Source organism: Ornithodoros turicata, chromosome 3 (assembly GCF_037126465.1).
Source record: "Ornithodoros turicata isolate Travis chromosome 3, ASM3712646v1, whole genome shotgun sequence".
In the NCBI taxonomy this organism is placed as follows: domain Eukaryota; kingdom Metazoa; phylum Arthropoda; class Arachnida; order Ixodida; family Argasidae; genus Ornithodoros; species Ornithodoros turicata.
In genome coordinates, this window is record NC_088203.1 from 72,088,766 (window position 1) to 72,111,480 (window position 22,715).

General features: G+C 46.3%; 1 protein-coding gene across 9 annotated transcripts in view; it reads right to left on the reverse strand.

Moving 5' to 3' along the window:
• The window catches only part of LOC135388602 (uncharacterized), a 100,230-nt gene that overhangs the window by 8,717 nt on the left and 68,798 nt on the right, over positions 1–22,715 (reverse strand). For 8 of the 9 annotated variants that reach the window (XM_064618233.1, XM_064618238.1, XM_064618234.1 and 5 more), the window contains 3 exons: positions 19,422–19,511; positions 5,161–5,294; positions 450–500 (listed from right to left, as the gene is read on the reverse strand). In XM_064618233.1, the coding sequence (XP_064474303.1) occupies positions 450–500; positions 5,161–5,294; positions 19,422–19,511 (275 nt within the window). Of the gene's footprint in view, positions 1–449; positions 4,396–5,160; positions 5,295–19,421; positions 19,512–22,715 lie in introns of those variants that run through there. The other variant, XM_064618237.1, reaches the window with a different exon arrangement.

Sequence of the window (22,715 nt, forward strand, 5' to 3'; positions counted from 1 at the left end):
CCCGGACTCCCAAAACTCGGAACCCTAGTTATGATCCGCAACAGTGGTCCTAGATTCATTGATTTCTTGATCATCACACATCAGGGTTTGAGGGTTTGTACACCTTTCGGCACCGACACACGTAACCTATGAGGTGCATATTTAAGGTGTTATAATTTTCTAAAACGTACATCGGTACGTTTTGGAAATGCTTTTCCGTGTGACTTGTTCCATCACAGAGGCGTTAATACGTTGTGCCGAGAGTTCGGCTTGTGATAAAGAACTCTCAGGTGGGCAAAATTAATCCGCATACCGACCACTGCGGCGTCGCTTATTATCACTGATGTCTCGCGACGTAAAGTCATTTCACAATTAAAAGGACGCTTTTTTTCTCCAGTGGCAGACAAAAGCGCGCAAGCTTGTAAAGTTTCAAGTATAAACAATATTGTATGAGGTGGGTTCGTTTTTACCTGGGAGCGTAGCTGACACTATCGTCGTGACCCATTCCATCGTCTTCATCCCTGAAATAAAAAAATAAAAAATAAAAAAAATGTCAGCAAAGTGTCACATCCATCGATCGTCGTCGCATTCCGTAGTCCATGGATTTGGGAGTGTGTGGTTTTTCTTCAATTTTGTATTTGATATGACTGCTGCTGCAATGGTTGAGAGTCCCCGCGGCACTTTCAAGCCTTCGAAACCATATCGGGGAGCATACAGATGCCATTACATTCAGAACATTTACGTTGCTCCCGCTTGGAAAGCTCTCCTTCCTGCAGAACGCATAGAAGGTGGATGGATTTTTAGAGAGTATCTAGAGTCAGCCCCACCCGCGCACGGAGTGCACGACTTCTGGAATATGGCTTATGGTACTGTATCTAGAAGTCACGACACTTTCCGAACCCTACAACACACTTGTCGCCCGTATGGATTCCTTGATAACTATAATTTCTACAAGCGTACTTTCTACGGAAAGTGGGCCACCAGCAACAACATAGAGCGCTGGCCATATTACGCAGAAGGCGCGGTAGCCACTGCGGCGCTACTAGTAGCGCCGTAGCTATTCGGCGCTACTAGTAGCGTATTCGCTACTTTTCATGATATGGAAGACGTGGAACACAGATAAAAAAAAACGAGGTCACAGCGAAGCAGAATACTTCTCTTGGTTTTTCTTTTACTTACTTGTTAATCAGGCAGAATAATGTGACGATTTTAGTCAGTTTCAGTAACTCTCATAAGTCAAGTGCAATCGAATATTCAGCAATTTGTGTTATCGTGTGCAGTTTTTAGCTCACATTTCCGAAACGCAACCAGGTACGTATAACTTGGCGCATAATATGTGCTACGAAGCTAGTTGTGTCATACATTCACTTGCAAAATTAGTGTAAGCATGTTATGTTGTGTGTTACGTGTGAGCAGATTAGCGAGAAGATACCAGAAACGCAACGTGATATCGCCATAGTCAGCACACTCCAGACGTACCGCCAACTTCGCTCCAGGTGTTTGTGCTGCAGGTGAAGCATTTCTGGCAAGATGGTAGTGAGTTTCAGTACATCGTATGCTATCACCTTTGCGTAAGGGATAGCGTTGTGGTTTTTCACAATGCGCGAAGCTCGCTTTGTTTTGCGCATGCGCAGAACAGTCAACGCTATCCCTTACGTACGCAAAAGCGATAGCGTACGATGCACTAAAAGTCACCAGTATTGACATAGCTTACATGTGCCGTGCTTAGCGTACAGGTTGCCGAACGTGATCTAGTTCAATCGGAGATCAGCAACGTGATACCATCCACCCCAAAGGACTCAAGCGATTGGCTTATTATGCTTTCGGAAACGTTATCGTGAAACTTATACAGTTTAGTGCATCGTACGATGCCGTCTTTGTGTACGTGAGGGATAGCGTGGTAGTTCTGCGCAATGCGCGAAGCTCTCAGTTTTGCGCGTGCGCAGGACCACCAACGCCATCCCTTACGTACGCAAAGGCGATAACGTACGGTGCACTGAAACTCCCTATTTTCTCACATTAAATACGCTGCACTATAGGTACGTGAAGCACACAAAATGAAGAAATAGTATATACGGACTCAGTGTACATTTGCTCTGCTCTTGCTCTTCATACTTGCTTGGTGGTGGCACACGGGCAGTTAAGTTGAAAACAATTAATTGTTTACAGAATGAAAATTGTCACCGACTTAACGCAACGGGAAATAACTATTTAGACGTTTCGTCTCCTATGCGGGAGACATCATCAGTGCAAGGCTAGGGACAGGAATGAGGAGAGTACAGTCCAGGAAGTGGGTCACGGTTGGCATTACATGCTGTTGGCTGTTGCCACAATTCCAGGAATTTTCTCGGTTCCCACCGCTGTTCGCGCGCCAAGGTGACGGCACCATTGTAGTCGAACACGTGTCCCGTTGTCCAGCAGTGGTCCACGAGCTCAGTCTTTGACCTAGTTGCGTTGGTCGCCTTTTCAACGTCCAGGGTCCAGCACGAAAGTGCGGACATGCCGGTAGATTGGAGATCCTAAACGTTTCTTCGTCACTTCTGATGTGCACCCGTACTTGTTATCCCCGGATGTTCTTTGTCGCCCGATGTATTTGAAGGTCCAAGATCAAATTTCGGTGCTTTCAAAATTGCCCGTTCAGATGTTGTGGCGCTGCTGTTGCGTGGTGAGATTTGAGGATTCCCTGTCTCCGTTTCGTTAAAATAATTAATTGCTGATGTGCGTCCTAATGTGTTTGTTCCGGCACTTGGGTCTTTCCTTTGCAGCTGTTTGCACTTGGTGACCCATGGCCTTAGCCGGTGCTTGGTTATTAAGACCTCAGGGTCGTCCCGCCTGCTCGCAACAAAACCAAGCGCTGTTTACAGTGGGCATGTCCTTCGTGTTCCTAGGGCCGCGCATTGAGGTATAACATGTAGTGTAGACTCTGTATCCCCGCTGTCGTATAACTTACATTGTTCGTCTATTGGTTCGTATTTGCTTCTCAATTCCCGTGTTCGTAGCATACCACTTCTCGCGTCAAATAAGAGGCCGCTCTCAAATGAGTCGTCGTATAAATCGATGACGCTCGCAATCCGTATTTTTTCTTTTCTGTACAGTTCTAGTGCAGTTTTTTTTTTCTTTTTCATCCGGTTGCGCTATTCCACAGTTTCCACTTCTGAAATGTGCTCCCGCAGTTCTTTATTGTTCAATTTAGGTGCATCGCGATCTAGTAACACAATAGAACAGCCATAGAGCTTATGGCCATCTGTGGTCTTCCATGTCTATTGATCTGCTTTCATAGGTTACCTTACTACTCTGGCCTCAAAGGATGAAATACCCAAGTGTCCCCATTACCGCCTCATTTGGTGCACATTTATAGCCTTTAAGGGCCATGCGTCCTATTTCTCGTTGCTTCCGTTCCACAAATTCCTCGTAGCTGCTGCAATGCATATTACCCCATTTGCAAACCTGGGACCACGACCATTTTCTAAAATTCCCCTTACTACGTGTGTGTAATTGAAGCTCCATAACGCGACTCGATTTAGATAACCAATTGCTCTTTGTGCTTTTTGCCGTAGTCTTTGTTCATATTGGTGGTACACCAGTTTAGTTACATGCAGAGGTTAAAAAGGATAGGGGATAACGGGCAACCCTGTCTCAGGCCTTTTGTGATGTTTACTGGTTCTGTAAGTTTTCCTTTCCATTTAGCTACTGCGGTGGCTCCTTTGTACAGGGCCTGGATATTAGATATGATGTCCCCTTCGATCTCATGTCCCTTTAGTATTCCCAGCAGTGTGTTGTGCTGAACTGAATCATATGCTTTCTTAATATCAAGGAATCCCAGGTATATAGACACTCTTTGCTTTGTGTTGTAGAAGTTGTGTAAGTATGAATATATTATCTTCCGGTCTTCTTTCCTTCCTAAAACCGTCTTGCATTTCCCCGAAAACCCTATGTTCTTCTACCTGTTCTTCTAATCTATTACTAATTATCATTGCAAAAGTTCTATAAATTGCTGACGTAACTGCTATAGGACGGTAGTTCCCGAAATCATGTTGTGAGACCTTTTCCTTGTATAACATAGTAATTTGTGATTGTCTCCATCCCTTTGGAATTTCTCCTGTGGGATATACTTTGCTGAAAACTGCCCTAAGTATTCTCTCCCCTTGGATCCCATTTCTTTCAACACTCTGGGGGGAATTCAGTCTGGGCCCGCACAGTTAGAGGCATTTATCTTGCGAAGTGCGCGAGTTATTTCTTCATCTCTAATGTCCTCCATATCCCTCTTGGTTTCGGTTCCAGCCTCTGTCTTCTTATCTGGTGGTGCAACCTCAGTTTCTCCCGATAATTGTTGAGGTGAACCGATGATGTACGTCCAGTGTTGCCGGACTGCTTTTCCGTGGAGGAGCGCCACTTGGGGTGTAGAAACTGTATTCACTGAAATGTATGATGTACTGTACTGTATGATGAATATCATACGGTACGGACTGATGTCGCACTGTTACCTCAACACGTTTTTGGTGCGGAGTCTCCCTTTAGAGGAAGCCTAATAAGATGCACAGCATTTTATATAGACGACGGTACTTGCCGACATACTTACTATACTTCCTCGTTTGACTGCTATGTGAAAATTTGTCGAATGCATGATATGGAGACCAATATGTGTCCTCGTTCGGGAATTGAGAGGCACCTGAGCTCTTATGCTTACTTCTTTTATGTCCGAACCGTTTTGTTGCGAATCGGTTAGCGTTATTATTTTTCAGGTTCTGCTCCAGTTCGGGTTGAACACTGTCATGAAAATTGCCGTTCGGGTTCGGTTCCAGCAAAAAGAAAGGTGGTACAGTTTTCGGTTCGGGTCCTGTTCTACACACTGGTTGTAAGAACAATAAGTTATTAGAAAGTACAACCGTATACAGCCCAAACTACTCCTGGTATCATGCGCGAAAATACGCGACAAGCCGCTGAGGATCCAACGTACGTACAAGCAGTGGCGGATCCGCGGGGGTGGGGACGATCACCTCCTCAAAACGACAGTTTAAACATTGAATGCCCCTTTTGCCCACTAGGCACTTCGAGAAAGAAACCGCCTCCCCCCAAACCGAACGTCTCGATCCGTCCCTGCGTACAAGGTATTAAGCAAACAGCTCGAAGCGTACAGTTAAACTGTGCTTCATGTGAACAGCTGGCACTAGTCCTACTTACACAGATTCTTCGAGTTCGATGCCACCATATGTGTAGTCATCCATGCGCATAAAGTACTTGGACAGTTTCAGCCCAATCACAATGATGCAACTGAACAGAAACGTCACTAGCCATAGAGACACCCAGAAGCCGTTCTGAAATAAAATTACCGTAGTAAGACACAACAACGTCATTTTCATTATGATTAGGGGGCTTCATCGAAGTAAGAAAGCAACAGAAGTGCGAAACACGTTTTCAACGATATATTTTGTGTATCACGTTAAGCAATCCGGCTTTTAAAAAGAGAAAAGAAAACAGGACTCCACGCTTCCAAATACAGAGGAAGAGGTGCAAGGCTGTCGCATTGTGTTGAATCAGGCAACGACGGCAGTATTATGCGTTTGCAAAGGAAGAGCTCAGACATGGCGTAGAGAAACAACATTTAAGACTGCACGAGGCAGGATTTCGAGTAATTGTCCTCCTCGCTTCTCTATTCATTGTCACTCCTGATATAGACTGCTGGATGAATTAGGCAGTGAATTAGACCGTCAGCCGTGATCGAGCCCGTTCAGTAGGCTAGAACGCTACTACCCAGGTAATACATGGTGCGCTAGTATACGTCTAAAAAATGGGATAACTTGAGACTTTAGGGATACCGATAAATTTAGACGTCTAGAAGCTGTCCATAACGCTATCTATTATTTAGACGTCTAAAAGGGGTGACCTACCAAACATGGTCGAGATATTTCGCTGTAGACGTCTACTGTTAGACGTCTAAAAGCGTGTCATATGTTGGTCACATTTAGACTTGCATCACAAATTTATGCAACTATATTTTTCAGGAGCTGTAACATGGCGTTGCCTTGTTCTCTGCGAAAAATTATCAAAGTAGTTCGTTTTTGCTGCTGTCACGCCAAAGTGACTACAAACCGTGTGCCTTGCAACAGTGAGGTTCAACGTGATTAAATTCAATTTTTATTTGCACTGACCGAATGAACAACCAAGTCTGAATGAATGGAAGATCGTTACAAGCAGGCAAAAGAAAACACGACTGCGCGAGAGTGCTGCAGTGAGACGAAAATAGGTGCTCTAGAAGCCCTCGGCGCGCCAGTTTGGAAACTGCATCGGCAGAGGGCGCAGCCACCAGCCAGCGCTACCGCGCTGGGCAAAACGACTCTTTTTAGTGAATCGGTTCATTTGATTCAGGTCGTTTTAGTGATTCGTTCAAAAGACTCGTTCAGTGATTCAGTGACGTCACGACACCACGTGACGCGATGACGTCATCAAGTATTGTTACCGGTGACCTCACATTTAGAGTCAACAGAAGAGAGGCGCGCTTCCGGCAGTCTCGCGTTGCTCTGTTTATCGCTGCTTGTTATAACATACTCACAATGAGCACGGCACTCAGAAGAAATGAAGAAACACGAAATAAAAAAGCGGACCTGCAGAGAACAGTTGAGTTTTGCATTCCCACGTGCAGATTGAGCTTTCATCGACTCAGCTACACTTGTTTTGACGCCCTTGTCATATATTTATTCATTTATGACAATACCTCACGTGCCCTCAGTGGGCGTTGTGTGAGGGGGAGGTTACATCAGCAAGTATATAATACAGAACAGGAGAAGCAATTGAACACTTGACAAAAAACACTAATGTGAAATCATTCAGAAAACATATTCGACGATAGGGAAATTAGACACCAAAACTGGCAGCTGGCTGCGAAAAACTGAAAAGCCGGAGTTAGCTACGATAGACTGGGGAAAATTTGTTCCAAGCCGTGATGGTTTTGGGGAAGAAGGAAAATTGGAAATTAGATGTATGACATGGGAATGTGGTCGATTTTATGGGCATGATCGATCCTAGAGGAGATATAGTGGGCCATAGTGATGTACCCTGGTCGGATGGTTATGGTGTAGACAATAGTATTTCCTACGGCGTGCAAGAGGAGGAAGATTGATAGAGGCCTTTAAAGATGTAATACTAGACGGAAAAGAATAGTCTGATAAAATAAAGCGAGCTGCCCGATTCTGTATGGATTCAAGAAGGTGTTGACTGGTAAGGATCCCAGATGCTACATGCATATTCCAACTTCGGCCTGTCTAGTGTTTGGTATGCAAGACGTTTCACCTCAGGTGGAGCAAGTTTCAGGTTGCGACGGATGAAACGATGTTTGCGATTTGCATCGCCATATACCAGTATTGTATCGCACAGTAACCAGGAATCTGGACGAGCCACCAATAATGCCTAGTAATTTCGAAAATCGACATATGCCTACTAGCGTTCACAGGTCACAGCCTGCAGACCACCCTGCCTTCCAAATATATGCTTGAGAATTCAGTCCGCCCACCGGCGCAAACGCGTCGCTGAGAGCCCGGCAGCTCACAGAAGATAGCACACGTCGATGAACATACCCCAACCTAGAGCTTCAGCCTGGGACTAGCCATCACCAAGTCCTTCACAACGAGCACGGCAACGGTTGCATCCACTTTTGAACGAACGCGCCAGGGCTCCTACCTAATTAAGACCGATCAATGAGATAGTTAACTCGTTAGGTGCCAAACAGATCCATCCCCAGTGAAGGATCAGCCATGGAACACCAAACATCAGCAAACCAATTCAAGCCCCGTCCCCACTCACACGATCAGAAGCGCCCAGACCATTCCGTGGATCACGCCAGGAAGCGCGAACGAACAGTCTCAGAATAGCCCGAAGAGAACGAATCACGTCATGAATCAGCAGCTCAGACTGAGAATTATTCCCCAGCGACCGACGCGAAGCGAACCGATCGGAAATGGATCACTCATGAATCGGTGAGCCGCACAAGCACAACCACACAAAGATTCTCCCTCGAACTCGAACTGTCCGAAGCGAACGGACTGCTACATGAATCAGTGATCTAAGACGCACAGCAAACGAGTCACTTCCACTCGAGGAGAGCAGCGCAGCAGCCAGCCGTTCATAGTTGTATTCATACTACTCGAACTGAATCAAAAGGCGCAGACCGATCCAACTGATGTGTTCGTTTGATTCAGTCTCACTTGCGCGCTGTGGTGCTGCCGTGCCATCCGCCGGAAGCTCCCGTTTACGCAATGGTCCAGGGAAAATGGAGGGCGGCCAAACCACGTGATCTCCAGGAGCCACTCACAACGGCCCCGAGCTGCAGCGCGGGAAAAAAGCTGGGGCCCAGTGCGCATGCGCAGACCAACCTCCTTTCCCAGCCTCCTTTCTCTTCTCTCCTCGGGTTTTTTCGTCTCTCCCCTCGTCCCCCATATGGGTTTTGTTTGAGAGGGCACTGTTAATAAAATAAAGGAATTTGTGAATTTCATCAATCAAGAGATGATTCTATTTTGTTTCAGTGAAAATACAATTGCATTGACTTCTCTGTAACAAGCTGTGACTGTATTACACAGGAGCATTCACCATGCCACGCTGCACTGTCAGTGTTTGTACTCCCCATATAAAAGATGATCGACTGAGCAGCCACGATGTAGAACATGTTGTAGCACATAGCTGCTTGATGTAGACAGTCGTAGTGCCCGCGCACTTTGCTGGAGATTCTTCCTTGGTGTTGGTATAATTGCACAAAAATTTAAGCCATAGCTTTGTGGTTAGTACATGAATTTTAGTAATGTAACATGTGCTAGATGAATATGCCTCACACAAACTATCTGGCCACCCTTTTTTTTTTGGCTTTTCTGGCTTATAAAAATTACATTTATGTAGGAATCATGTACTTTTAATTAGTACTTTACTTTTTAAAGGATTTGAAAACCCTTGCTCAAGCAAAAAGTACGCTGCAAGCAGACTTTCAACTGAATGGCCCAAGTGAAGCCGTTCCTGTGTCATGGCTTCATGGCAAATGCTTGAAGAGGTTTGCATATGAGACACACTTTGCTGTTGGTATACTCTTGCATGACCTGCACATAAGCACAAGCAGGATAAAATTGAGAAAATTCATTGAGAAGTACAGGGGCACACTGACACTAAAAGGAATGAAACAGTGTAAGCTCCATGACCTGAACATGTCTACTTCGTTGACCTGGTGCCGGAACGCTAGGGCATGCACCAGGCTTCAGTACAGCTCGACTGTGTCCACCATAAAAGGAGCACTGCTGAAAATGAGCACATGAGGTCGTGTTTGCAGTCAGTGTAGGATTTCACATTCACTTCCTCAAGTCGCTGAACCCATTTCGAATATCGTTCCGTATGTTGTTGTGGGAGCCTGTGAGGGTGACAAATTTTCATTAACAGTGTTACAGAAACAACAGAAGTAGTGCCCTCTTTATCTTTATGTAGCACACGCCTAATACGCCTTCAAATGTGTAGGAAAAAGCTATAGGATCTCCAGCTGCAGGTGCACGCATCCCCAGAGCCTTCCCGAGTGGAGCTGTTAATGGGATGGTGCATCATCTGCTTGCCGTATTCCCAGATTGAAAATATCTGAGTGCTTGTATTATCTTGAGGAAAATACAAGCTCCTATATTGCTCCTATTGCTCCTATATGTGTGTGTACTTGTATCTGAAATGCAATTATTTTCTTAGTAACTTGCACTGCTTCTTTCGGTACCTTTTCTCAGATGGTTGAACAAAGACATGGCAGATGGGATCAAACAAATATAAGTAACTGGGATACGGTGGGTGCTAAGCGGCATGCTACCTTGTGGCATGTGCCCTCTAGTCAATGCTGTGTTAGTAAAATATTTCTGATGTTGAGATTTATAGGTTTGGGTGAATGTTACAAATATAAAGCTATGTTTGTACATATTGGCACTCTGATGTACAAAGATGCACGGCCAGGGAAAGACAAACTTTATTCACTCAAAAACATAGTGGAAGAATTTCACACACATGAAAGTAGGAAAAGCAGGCTACTTACTTTAGGAAAGATGCTCCTGATCCACCATCTCTGCACTGCTTGCAGTTCTCTTTTATGCATTTATTGGGTAACAACAATAACAACTTTATTTTAAGATAAGAATGGGGAGTTCCATCGCCAGAGGCCAATGGGGAGTTTCATGTTTATGTTGCTGACTTCCGAAACAGCGTCGAAGCTCTCGGATTTCGGCTCCATTTAAAGGCATCGGTAACCATGACATCTTTGAAATCGCCAATAAACTCACGAATTAAAGACACGTTCACGCGTTTCATGGCTTGACAGGTTTGACAACCACGGAATAGAAACCGAAATCTAAGTAGGCTCGAGTTAGAACGCTCAGAGGTGGAGGCCAGTCTAAAAGAATACATCGGAACAATAAAACACACAAGATATAACCCCACTCTAGATTTAATCGCTTTTTATCACGTTTCACACGTCTTTGTTTGGTACACACAGTGACAAAACGACAAACATGAACCAAAACCATTGTTCAGATTTCCTCCGCCAAAACTAGCGGGCTCCGCCAGTTCTGGCCTGGCAACATGGGGACGCCTGATGGCGGCTTCCTTAGTTTGACGGCAGTTTTGGATGAGCTCCGGTGACCTGGTTTGAGTACCATACGACCACAGTGTTTGCGCATGCGCACGTCACTGTGGATGCGTGCTGTGATTGCAGTTCGCATTCAGAGATGGCGCCGCGCCTACCACCGTCAAATGCAGATGGGTCAAACTGCCTTGAAATGGAAGTCAAACAACGGCCCCCTCCCTGTTGTGGAACCTGGTTGCCAGACCAGAAACGGATTTCCCCCTGTCGGCAGAGTGAAATTCGCGTAAAGGACGTTTCTCCAAGTATTTGCTAATAAACGCATCAGATACATGTCTGGCTTGTATTTAAGTCCTCACCTGACTGTTATGAAGAGTTTTGTTCGTTGCTGGCACCGCTAGTGGACGTAAATACGACGTGCGTTGGGCCAGAGCGGCCTTTGCGCACACGGACGCACGTCTGGTTAGTTTCGGTTTCTCGGACCACCGGTGTCGAGCGTCAAGGTAATTTTAATTAGCACCTTTAAGGCCCTCTTGACAAGCAATGCTATTTTGGGGAAGTATGAGGGGACAGTGCATTTGCTTTCGACTGAACGACGGGGCGACATGCCCAACAAATGCATCGTCAAAAGATGCCAACAGTACGCGGACAAAGGCTCCGGAGTATCTTTCTACAAGTAAGTGACACGTATGTTTAATATTGTTACTTAATTGCACTGCATTTTCTTGCACAAACGTTTGATATTTGTGGACATTTGGTTGTTACTCGGACTTATACTGCCAGCAGAGACAACACGAACAACAGTGATTTCGCGACTGTGCTGCAACAATAACACATTATTATACGATAATACAAAAGAAAAGCAGGAATGAACGCCAACATGGGCATTTAATACTGCGGCACTTTAATAGGTGTACTTTGTACTACTTTCGTTTCCCGTTCATTGTTCGCGATTTTCGTAAGAATGATTACTTAATTGTTTCGCTGCTGTTTGATACACCTTTCCCCCCTGTCACGTTTGTTTTGCCTTCTTCACCTTATCAGAGAGATAAGGTGTGCGTTTGGGACGTGCGAGACGTGGCATCGAGCTATAAATTGAAGTTTTTCGGGCTGGCAGGGGCTCTTTGTTTTTGGCTCTAGGCCTGCCTTGGCGCGTAGCGCCGCTTATTTTCACATTTTTATCGGCTGCTCCTATCCTGATGTGAGTAGATAGTACTGTTTGCATGTATAGCTACTTTGCGGTCGTGCTGTACGGGCTGCTGGGACACGATTGCTCGGACGAGGCACCCACGATAGGAGCTTCCCATGTCGTAGAGCCGTAGCGCGCACCACGCGCTGCCCGTGCAGCACCGAAACTGTGCAGGAGTCATTACGATATCTAGCCTCTCGTGTGGCACCAGCGTGCAGCACTGAGAATGGCGGGGTTCTGAAGTCGCGCGAATCATGGTCCGCTGCTGAAAAGTTCTCTTAATCGTTGTGGTATACAGCGTGTTCAAGGAGCGTGTGTCATTGTCAGAGATTTCATCAGGTACACATCCTAAAATTGTGACGCCAGCTGTGGGGATACCACGTTGTACCAGTTACTTTCTCCCACGAAAATGTAATATTTGATTATGTATTTCAACAGGGTGCCTCGACAGAACACAAGCCTGCACACAAGGTGGGTACAGTGGCTGGAAAGGGCAGCCGTATACGTATCGCGCACACCACCGTGTGTGCTCGCTGCACTTTGAGCCAGGCTGCTTTTATACTGGGCACACTCAAAGACAAAGACTCAAGCCTGATGCATGCCGTTCAATTCCTGCCCAAGATGCAGAGGTAACAAAAACGTAGTCAAAGTTTTAAGAGAGACTGACGGTGTTTGCAAAATGCAGAACCAAGAACAGCAGGAGCAGTGGAACCAAGCTATTGTCACGCTGTCGCCACTTCACACGGAAACAACTGTTACATCGCAAGCAGCTGGCTTTGAATCCCCTGAAGTAGTCCCAGAAGGGCACATAAAGGTAAGTTTTCCACCCACACATATCAGGAAAGAAAAAGCGGTACCATAACTACCAGTTGCCTCATGACTACAGCACGACTACAGCGTTGTAGCCCAGGAACTAATACAGTCCTGGAAAGTCGCAGTTGTGTGCGATGGCTTGTCGTCCAATGTAGCAATGGGAAAGATTATTGGCTGTAGGATCCATGAACGGCAGTCTGAGGACTCTCAAACATCCTTTCCTCACGCAGTAAGACCAGCAGGGCCAATCTTCGTCTTCGATGCTGCGCATGCACTGAAGCTGCTCAGGAACCTTCTCGGCGACAAGGGCACATTTTACAGCTCTGAATATGGAGTAAGTTCTCATGCCATTTTGTCCTTATGCTCAAAATGTTGTAGGTAGTGGAGTGGGACTACATCGTTAGACTGCACACGCTACAAGCTGAAGAAGGGCTTCGCGTAGCTAACCGGCTCACTTGGGCTCATACTGAGTACAAACGGGAAATAATGAATGCGCGTCTGGCTGCACAAACATTCAGTGCATCTGTGAGCCTTGCACTCCAATTTGCACGAGTCCTGGGCCTTCCACAATTCCAGGGCAGTGAGGGAACAGAGAGGTTCCTCACAGATGTCAATGAGTAAGAGTAGTGAATGCTCTTGCTGTGCCCTACCTAATCATATTAAATTTTTCCTTGTAGTGCTTTTGACCTGCTAAATTCGCATGCACCGCATGCCAAAGAGTTCAAGGCACCCCTCCGTCCAGCAACATTTAGTGGCCACGAAGAGAGGATGTTGTCCACTGATGACGCTGAGGCTGCCATCGGGGAGACTGGCGGTTGAGGATGGCCGTAGGATGTCAACAATCAGCCTCGCCTTCTCCCTGAAAAGTGTTGCTTAACTAGCCAGCTACCTTTTCTCACAAAGGTTGTACACGTAAGTTTCTATTAACCCACAATTCCCAAGCTGTACCACGCTTGTGATGGTTTCTTGTTTTTAGTTTAATAGCGCTAAAATAAGCAACCTGAAAGTGAATGGCATTTAGGCTCTCGTAATCTGCGTTATTTATGTCCAAAAGGTTTAATATCCGGTGTCATGTCTGTATTGGCATAGTGTGCGTAAGCTCCTTCGGGGGAGAACTACAAAAATATGTTTCTACCTTGCAGGCACATCTACACCTACAGACTAAGCCAAGACCACCTAGATACTTGCTTTGGCTGTATTAGTCAGAGAGGGGGATGGAACAACAACCCATCTGCACTTCAGTTCCGCTACACCTACAGAGCACTACTAGTGCATGCAAATGTTCAACGGTCAGAAGCAGGGAATGTCGCTCCTAGCTTAGAAGGCATTCTCATGCTGAGACATCAAGGAACGCAGAGGCAGACCGAACAACAGCGAACTGAAGACCCCGATGACAATGTTCCACAGTCTAGTACACTTGACACAGCTGCATACTTCCTTGACCATGATTATTCAAATGTTGAGAGGCTGACTGACTTCAGTGACGATATCCTAAAGTATATTCGTGGGCACCTTGTCGCCTCTGTGAGAGGTCGGATCACTTGCTCCGGTTGCATTGGCATTATGGTAGACTCTAGTGGAAGCAGCATTCTTCTCTTTCTGAGAGAAAATGAAAGCACGATGCCCTTCTTTGTTTGTACAAAACGTTCTTCGCTGTGGGGAACGTACCATGAGGCAAAGGAAAAGGGCTGATGTGCAGGCACTTGTTATGTCAGCATTTAAAATGTTTGCAGAAAGACACCTCAAGTAAGTGCATCGGGGAAAACCCACAGCATGCTATTAGTTTGACGAAGGTCCTTCTGAAGGAGTATGTGGGTGATTTCATCTCAATTCAGGCAAGCCCGTCCGTCGAGGTCCTTCGATTTTGTTACACATTTCTTGTGTGAAAGCCACATCTTTGTGATGAACATTGGTACAAATTTCAAACTTCAAATCGGAGCGGATGCCGGGAAAAAAATTGAAGCGCGCACGACGGTGCCTCATCAGCGAGCACTTGGGCCCAAGTTTGAGACAACCCTATGTTCCTTCGTCAAAGAAGACCTTCGTCAAACTAATAGCATGCTGTGGGTTTTCCTCGAAGTGTTTCTCCGATGCACTTACTTGAGGTGTCTTTCTGCAAACATTTTAAATGCTGACATAACAAGTGCCTGCACATCAGCCCTTTTCCTTTGCCTCATGGTACGTTCCCCACAGCGAAGAACGTTTTGTACAAACAAAGAAGGGCATCGTGCTTTCATTTTCTCTCAGAAAGAGAAGAATGCTGCTTCCACTAGAGTCTACCATAATGCCAATGGAACCGGAGCAAGTGATCCGACCTCTCACAGAGGCGACAAGGTGCCCACGAATATACTTTAGGATATCGTCACTGAAGTCAGTCAGCCTCTCAACATTTGAATAATCATGGCCAAGGAAGTATGCAGCTGTGTCAAGTGTACTAGACTGTGGAACATTGTCATCGGGGTCTTCAGTTCGCTGTTGTTCGGTCTGCCTCTGCGTTCCTTGATGTCTCAGCATGAGAATGCCTTCTAAGCTGGGAGCGACATTCCCTGCTTCTGACCGTTGAACATTTGCATGCACTAGTAGTGCTCTGTAGGTGTAGCGGAACTGAAGTGCAGATGGGTTGTTGTTCCATCCCCCTCTCTGACGAATACAGCCAAAGAAAGTCTCTAGGTGGTCTTGGCTTAGTCTGTAGGTGTAGATGTGCCTGCAAGGTAGAAACATATTTTTGTAGTTAGTTCTCCCCCGAAGGAGCTTACGCACACTATGCCAATACAGACATGACACCAGATATTAAACCTTTTGGACATAAATAACGCAGATTACGAGAGCCTAAATGCCATTCACTTTCAGGTTGCTTATTTTAGCGCCATTAAAATAAAAACAAGAAACCATCACAAGCGTGGTACAGCTTGGGAATTGTGGGTTAATAGAAACTTACCTGTACAACCTTTGTGAGACAAGGTAGCTGGCTAGTTGAGCAACACTTTTCAGGGAGAAGGCGAGGCTGATTGTTGACATCCTACGGCCATCCTCAACCGCCAGTCTCCCCGATGGCAGCCTCAGTGTCATCAGTGGACAACATCCTCTCTTCGTGGCCACTAAATGTTGCTGGACGGAGGGGTGCCTTGAACTCTTTGGCATGCGGTGCATGCGAATTAACAGGTCAAAAGCACTACAAGGAAAAATTGAATATGATTAGGTAGGGCACAGCAAGAGCATTCACTACTCTTACTCATTGACATCTGTGAGGAACCTCTCTGTTCCCTCACTGCCCTGGAATTGTGGAAGGCCCAGGACTCGTGCAAATTGGAGTGCAAGGCTCACAGATGCACTGAATGTTTGTGCAGCCAGACGCGCATTCATTATTTCCCGTTTGTACTCAGTATGAGCCCAAGTGAGCCGGTTAGCTACGCGAAGCCCTTCTTCAGCTTGTAGCGTGTGCAGTCTAACGATGTAGTCCCACTCCACTACCTACAACATTTTGAGCATAAGGACAACGAAATTCTAGATAATGGCATGAGAACTTACTCCATATTCAGAGCTGTAAAATGTGCCCTTGTCGCCGAGAAGGTTCCTGAGCAGCTTCAGTGCATGCGCAGCATCGAAGACGAAGATTGGCCCTGCTGGTCTTACTGCGTGAGGAAAGGATGTTTGAGAGTCCTCAGACTGCCGTTCATGGATCCTACAGCCAATAATCTTTCCCATTGCTACATTGGACGACAAGCCATCGCACACAACTGCGACTTTCCAGGACTGTATTAGTTCCTGTGCTGCAACGCTGTAGTCGTGCTGTAGTCATGAGGCAACTGGTAGTTATGGTACCGCTTTTTCTTTCCTGATATGTGTGGGTGGAAAACTTACCTTTATGTGCCCTTCTGGGACTACTTCAGGGGATTCAAAGCCAGCTGCTTGTGATGTAACAGTTGTTTCCGTGTGAAGTGGCGACAGCGTGACAATAGCTTGGTCCCACTGCTCCTGCTGTTCTTGGTTCTGCATTTTGCAAACACCGTCAGTCTCTCTTAAAACTTTGACTACGTTTTTGTTACCTCTGCATCTTGGGCAGGAATTGAAGGGCATGCATCAGGCTTGAGTCTTTGTCTTTGAGTGTGCCCAGTATAAAAGCAGCCTGGCTCAAAGTGCAGCGAGCACACACGGTGGTGTGCGCGATACGTATACGGCTGCCCTTTCCAGCCACTGTACCCACCTTGTGTGCAGGCTTGTGTTCTGTCGAGGCACCCTGTTGAAATACATAATCAAATATTACATTTTCGTGGGAGAAAGTAACTGGTACAACGTGGTAGCCCCACAGCTGGCGTCACAATTTTAGGATGTTTACCTGATGAAATCTCTGACAATGACACACGCTCCTTGAACACGCTGTATACCACAACGATTAAGAGAACTTTTCAGCAGCGGACCATGATTCGCGCGACTTCAGAACCCCGCCATTCTCAGTGCTGCACGCTGGTGCCACACGAGAGGCTAGATATCGTAATGACTCCTGCACAGTTTCGGTGCTGCACGGGCAGCGCGTGGTGCGCGCTACGGCTCTACGACATGGGAAGCTCCTATCGTGGGTGCCTCGTCCGAGCAATCGTGTCCCGGCAGCCCGTACAGCACGACCGCAAAGTAGCTATACATGCAAACAGTACTATCTACTCACATCAGGATAGGAGCAGCCGATAAAAATGTGAAAATAAGCGGCGCTACGCGCCAAGGCAGGCCTAGAGCCAAAAACAAAGAGCCCCTGCCAGCCCGAAAAACTTCAATTTATAGCTCGATGCCACGTCTCGCACGCCCCAAACGCACACCTTATCTCTCTGATAAGGTGAAGAAGGCAAAACAAACGTGACAGGGGGGAAAGGTGTATCAAACAGCAGCGAAACAATTAAGTAATCATTCTTACGAAAATCGCGAACAATGAACGGGAAACGAAAGTAGTACAAAGTACACCTATTAAAGTGCCGCAGTATTAAATGCCCATGTTGGCGTTCATTCCTGCTTTCCTTTTGTATTATCTTATAATAATGTGTTATTGTTGCAGCACAGTCGCGAAATCACTGTTGTTCGTGTTGTCTCTGCTGGCAGTATAAGTCCGAGTAACAACCAAATGTCCACAAATATCAAGCGTTTGTTGAAGAAAATGCAGTGCAATTAAGTAACAATACTAAACATACGTGTCACTTACTTGTGGAAAGATACTCCGGAGCCTTTGTCCGCGTACTGTTGGCATCTTTTGACGGTGCATTTGTTTTGCATGTCGCCCCGTCGTTCAGTCGAAAGTAAATGCACTGTCCCCTCATACTTTCCCCAAAATAGCATTGCTTGTCAAGAGGGCGTTAAAGGTACTAATTAAAATTACCTTGACGCTCGACACCGGTGGTCCGAGAAACCGAAACTAACCAGACGTGCGTCCGTGTGCGCAAAGGCCGCTCTGGCCCAACGCACGTACATTGGTACAAATTTCAAACTTCAAATCGGAGCGGATGCCGGGAAAAAAAATTGAAGCGCGCACGACGGTGCCTCATCAGCGAGCACTTGGGCCCAAGTTTGAGACAACCCTATGCGCCCTACATTCAAGTGACGTCCCGTGAGTGGTGTCCCGTGTACTTCTCGGGCATTGCCCACACACCGTGCTTCGCCCATAGAGCTCTTGGTAACTTGGTCTGGTAACCTGTCCGCATGTTTGCGACTCTAGTCAGTGTTTACCCTGTATTAGGAATAAATCTTGTACCAACATTCATGGTGCCTCTTTGAATTGAATAGACATACTGCGCATGAAGGACACATACCTGCATGTGCACGTGAGGGACATATACCTGAATGAACCAATCCATGGGCCACTAGTGCCAAAATTAGGGTATAAATTATGTATAATTTTAGACATCATGGCTAATACATGTCTATATGACGGCTCAGTGGATAGATAAGTACTGCCCCATTTTAGAGATTTGGTGTAAAAAATGTCCAAATCGATGCTATACTTATCCGTCTAATAGCCGTATTTTAGCGTAACGTTAGCTGGGCTAGGGGACGGATACGGAGCAATACAGCTACTTTGTTAGACGTCTAATAGACATTCCCAAGGTCTACATTTAGAGATATTTTAGACGTATACTAGCGCACCATGTGTTGCCTGGGTAAGGCGGCCGAAAGCTCTGGCATTTCGTATATCGGAATATTGGAATGGAGTGGGGTTTTTACAATCGTTGGGGTGTCGGGGGGCGTCTACAAGAGCTCGGAATGATTGACAGCTTGACTTTATATGTCTGTGTGGGAAAGAGTAGGAGGAGAAATTAAGCAGGCCTTCTCTATCTAGGTTGCTTTGGTAGAGAACCTCTTTCCTGAAGGCCCATATAAACAAATAGGTAGTAACGTTTCCAATGCTTTCAGATATAAAGACATTCTGAGTGCATTTTGGCTACGATCATATAGTTATGCAGTTCTCTTTTTCAAGTGTTGTGCGCGCGCGAAGTATTTTTCTTTTTTTGTTTTCGTTATAGAGTAAGACGTGTCTGGTGTCTTGGGAGGTACAACTGACAGTCCTGTTTTCTCACTACTCCTAGGCAGCAGGCACAACACGAAGAACTATTTTTGAATCACTCGGATTACCTGGACGTCCCAATACTTCTCTCTCAGAAAAGCCCTTCTTCACATTATGTCAGAAACATGGCGGGAAAGAATTAATGCATTTACTTCTTCCTCTGTATCATGACACATTATGTCTGATATCAGATGTGCGTCCCAAAAACTTTGGCCACACGCAACTTAAAAATGCCCGAAGGGGCGCAGTGCAGCCTGTGCAGGCAGCACTGCGGAGAACCATTGTAACAGATCACATGAAATGATGCGCGTACGTACCATGCTATTGAGGGATGCATCGCAAAACAAAATGAATGCATCATTGTAGAAGTCTGATATCGGCTTGCACCGTCCCAGTTCGTTGGTCACCTGCATCCAGAAGAAAAGCTGAGTATGTAGTACACGCTTCAACATTCCCACTCGCACTCTTCAACAGTCCCAAAATCTCAAGTTTGCGGGAACTTTCAGAAATTCGTGGAAGCGCCTATTGTTCACTGATGGCATTTCCGTTTTGCGTACCGAGACTTTGACCGATGCTGGTCCATAATACGAAAAGAGTGGCTGCCGCTCTGCTGATGGAACGAGGCGTAATGCGACAACATTGCTGCTGTCTCGCTAAGCTGCTAAGTGATTTAAATGCTTCAGTGAACACATGCGCCCACTCAGCTCGCTCCCTTTTGACCTCAGTAGCGAACCACATACGATCACATACTGCAAACGGTGTTTCAAATCGACCGCTCACGAATTGCCGTTCGAACTGAAGATCCGCTCCCACATACACTCTAAGAAAAAAAGGTGTAATTTTCTACCTTTTGGGGTAGAAGTGTGTTGTCACAGATTCTCAACCCTTTTGGGGTAGAAAGTGAGGGGTAGAAACACTTCTACCCCTTCATTTCTACCACACTGGTGGAACAGTTCTACCCCTGAGTGTGAAGAGAATTCTACCCTGTTAGTGGCAAAATTCTGCCCCTACATGGTTGACTGTTATTCCTCTGGGGGGTCTATCTTTTCTCTCCATATGGAAGACACCTCTACCCCAAGGATGAGAAATATCTGCCCATCTTGACGCTAAATACTCAACCATTCCCGGAAGACAGTTCTACCGTGAGTAGAACTGTTCTCCCTTATTGGAAGACAATTTTTTACCCGAAATGGTAAGAATCTCTGCTATTATTCGTGCTGTGCCTACCGGTGGCATATCTCTACCCGTAATGACGGGGTATTTAGACCTTGTAGGGAAATATTTACTCCGCCTTTCATGAAGGACGTCTGCCCTTCTGAGAAGAACTTGACGTATAGTATTTGTGTGGATAAGATAGAACATGTACGTAGACAACTGTTACTGGTCACACTATTTTATTAGCACGTCACAATTGGAATCGTACACTTGCGCTTACCAATGTGAAAGGTACATCCATTTTGAAGAAGCCTGAGCACGGAGACACGAAAGAAAACACGACACAACACAGACGACTACATTGGTGCATCCATCAGACTGCACAGCACTTGCATGGACTGTCTTGCACATAAATTCCACATGCATCCACCATAACAAGGGCATCGGGATAACTTCTGAGGGCTCGCCGTTTCACACTACTGTGTCGCTCTAAATACACACGAATCTTCGCCCGGTCTATAATATCTGGCCGGAGGAACACGTGGCAGGACGGATGATTTCAACTGAAATGTAAATGGCATTAATAGAGCATTTAAGATAAGCGATAAATAATAACGACGGTACATGTTTCACTTCTCAGAAAAATTCAGAAATATGTTTACATGTGCGATTCCCTCAGAAATAGGCATGCAAAAAGAAGGCTAACCCGGCAGTGAACAAAAGCCAAGAAAAAAATAAATAAATAACACAGCGCACATCTAAAAAAACATGACTCGAGCGATGAATGCCTTCTCCCATCAAACAGTGGCTCACCGTATGTTATGGCTCCGTTTCTTCATTTTCGAAGTGGATCCCGTAATCACAACCGGCGGGCGCTGACAAGGTGCCGTGCTAAAGTTGTCATGGTGACCTGCGTGAATTACACAAACGCATTTGCTCATATTGCAGTTTCATAGGATGCTGAAAAAGTGTCAGACGACATGCCGGTCAACCCGAACACGCAATGCGCAAAACACATCTGATCACTGCATATAAGACGCTCGGGAAGAAAAATCTTGAATATCAAAATTACTCACCTGATTCTGTCCTAACTCCACCTTGCTTATGTTCATACCATTGCAGCTGAACCGATAACACCTTCCACCATGCAGATGCGAATACCCGACTCAGCATAGTCATTAGGCCGCACGCATGGCCTTCGGGGCAGCAATGTCCACGTGCAAACTGACAGTCTGTCACTTTCAGCGTTCGTCTAATACTGACCCCTTTTACACAATCAGCGATTCCGCGCAAGCGCAGACACTCTGTGTTTGGTCGCTCTGGCTAATCTCTTGAACAGTGACCTCGAAGTTGGACCAAACGCCTTTGTGCGCAGGATTAGTAACCCTCAACTATTCTCGTCGCTTGAGTGACTCCATTTACACTTCCATTAGTGACCCTCCTACGAAACACACAAAAAGAAAAAAAAGAGTCACTTGAACCCTAATAGTGACAAGATTGCCACAGTGGTTACCAGCTCCGGTGGCGCAGCGGTAACGCGTGCGCTTGGAGACTGGAAGGTCCGCGGTTCGAATCCGCGGGCCGGCTGTGCCGTCTGGGGTTTTTCCTGGGTTTCCCTCAGATGTGTAATAGGCGTATGCCGGCACAGTTCCCCTGAAGTCGGCCCATGGACGCAGCTATCCTCCCCCCGAGTGGATTCCGCTCGGTCTTCCACTTCACCCTTTCCTCTCCTCCTCTCCACCACCTTTCCCTTCCCGAGAAACATGCCGCCTAATCAGGTTCCTCCCAACGACACTCCTCCCCCTCCTCCTCGTTGTTGAGTCGAGTTGAGCAAAAGGGCAGAAACAGCACAACTTCAACCTGCAGCCGGTAGAGGGAAAATAGGTCGGGAAGAACTGTTGCGCTTCTACCCGTTTTCAGCCTTTTTTTCTTAAGAGTGTACCACACAGTTCTCTAGTAACTCTCAGCTGTCGTCGTGTGACCATACGTTGAGCTCGTCCTTCAGCCCCTTGTCTTTGTCGGTAGGCTGCCAACGAAGCAAGACGACGCTCTTGCTGTTCGAGAGTCTCATGCATGTTTCTCTTGATGCGCTGACATGTTTACTCATCTGCTCAGTCTTCAGTGAGACGCCGCTTTCTTTGTCGTCGCATGACCAGATGTGGTAGTAAACTGTAGCACACATACTACTAGCATACTCTACCAGCTCTACTGAGCTCACAACCACGTAATCTGAAGCTGCGCCGCGAAGCCTACCGGGAGTGAGCACGCAAGGGAGTTGGCAGGCTAGGCCACACGCCCAGCTGCGCCGCGCATAGGGTCCCTCAATGCGGTTGCTGTGGCGCGATCTACCGCGCCTCAGCGCGCTACTAGTGAGCCTTCGCTGACATCGCACAGGAATGAGAGAACTCATGTTCTGAGGCTGGAACAACATCTTTCATCGCACAGAAGATCATAAG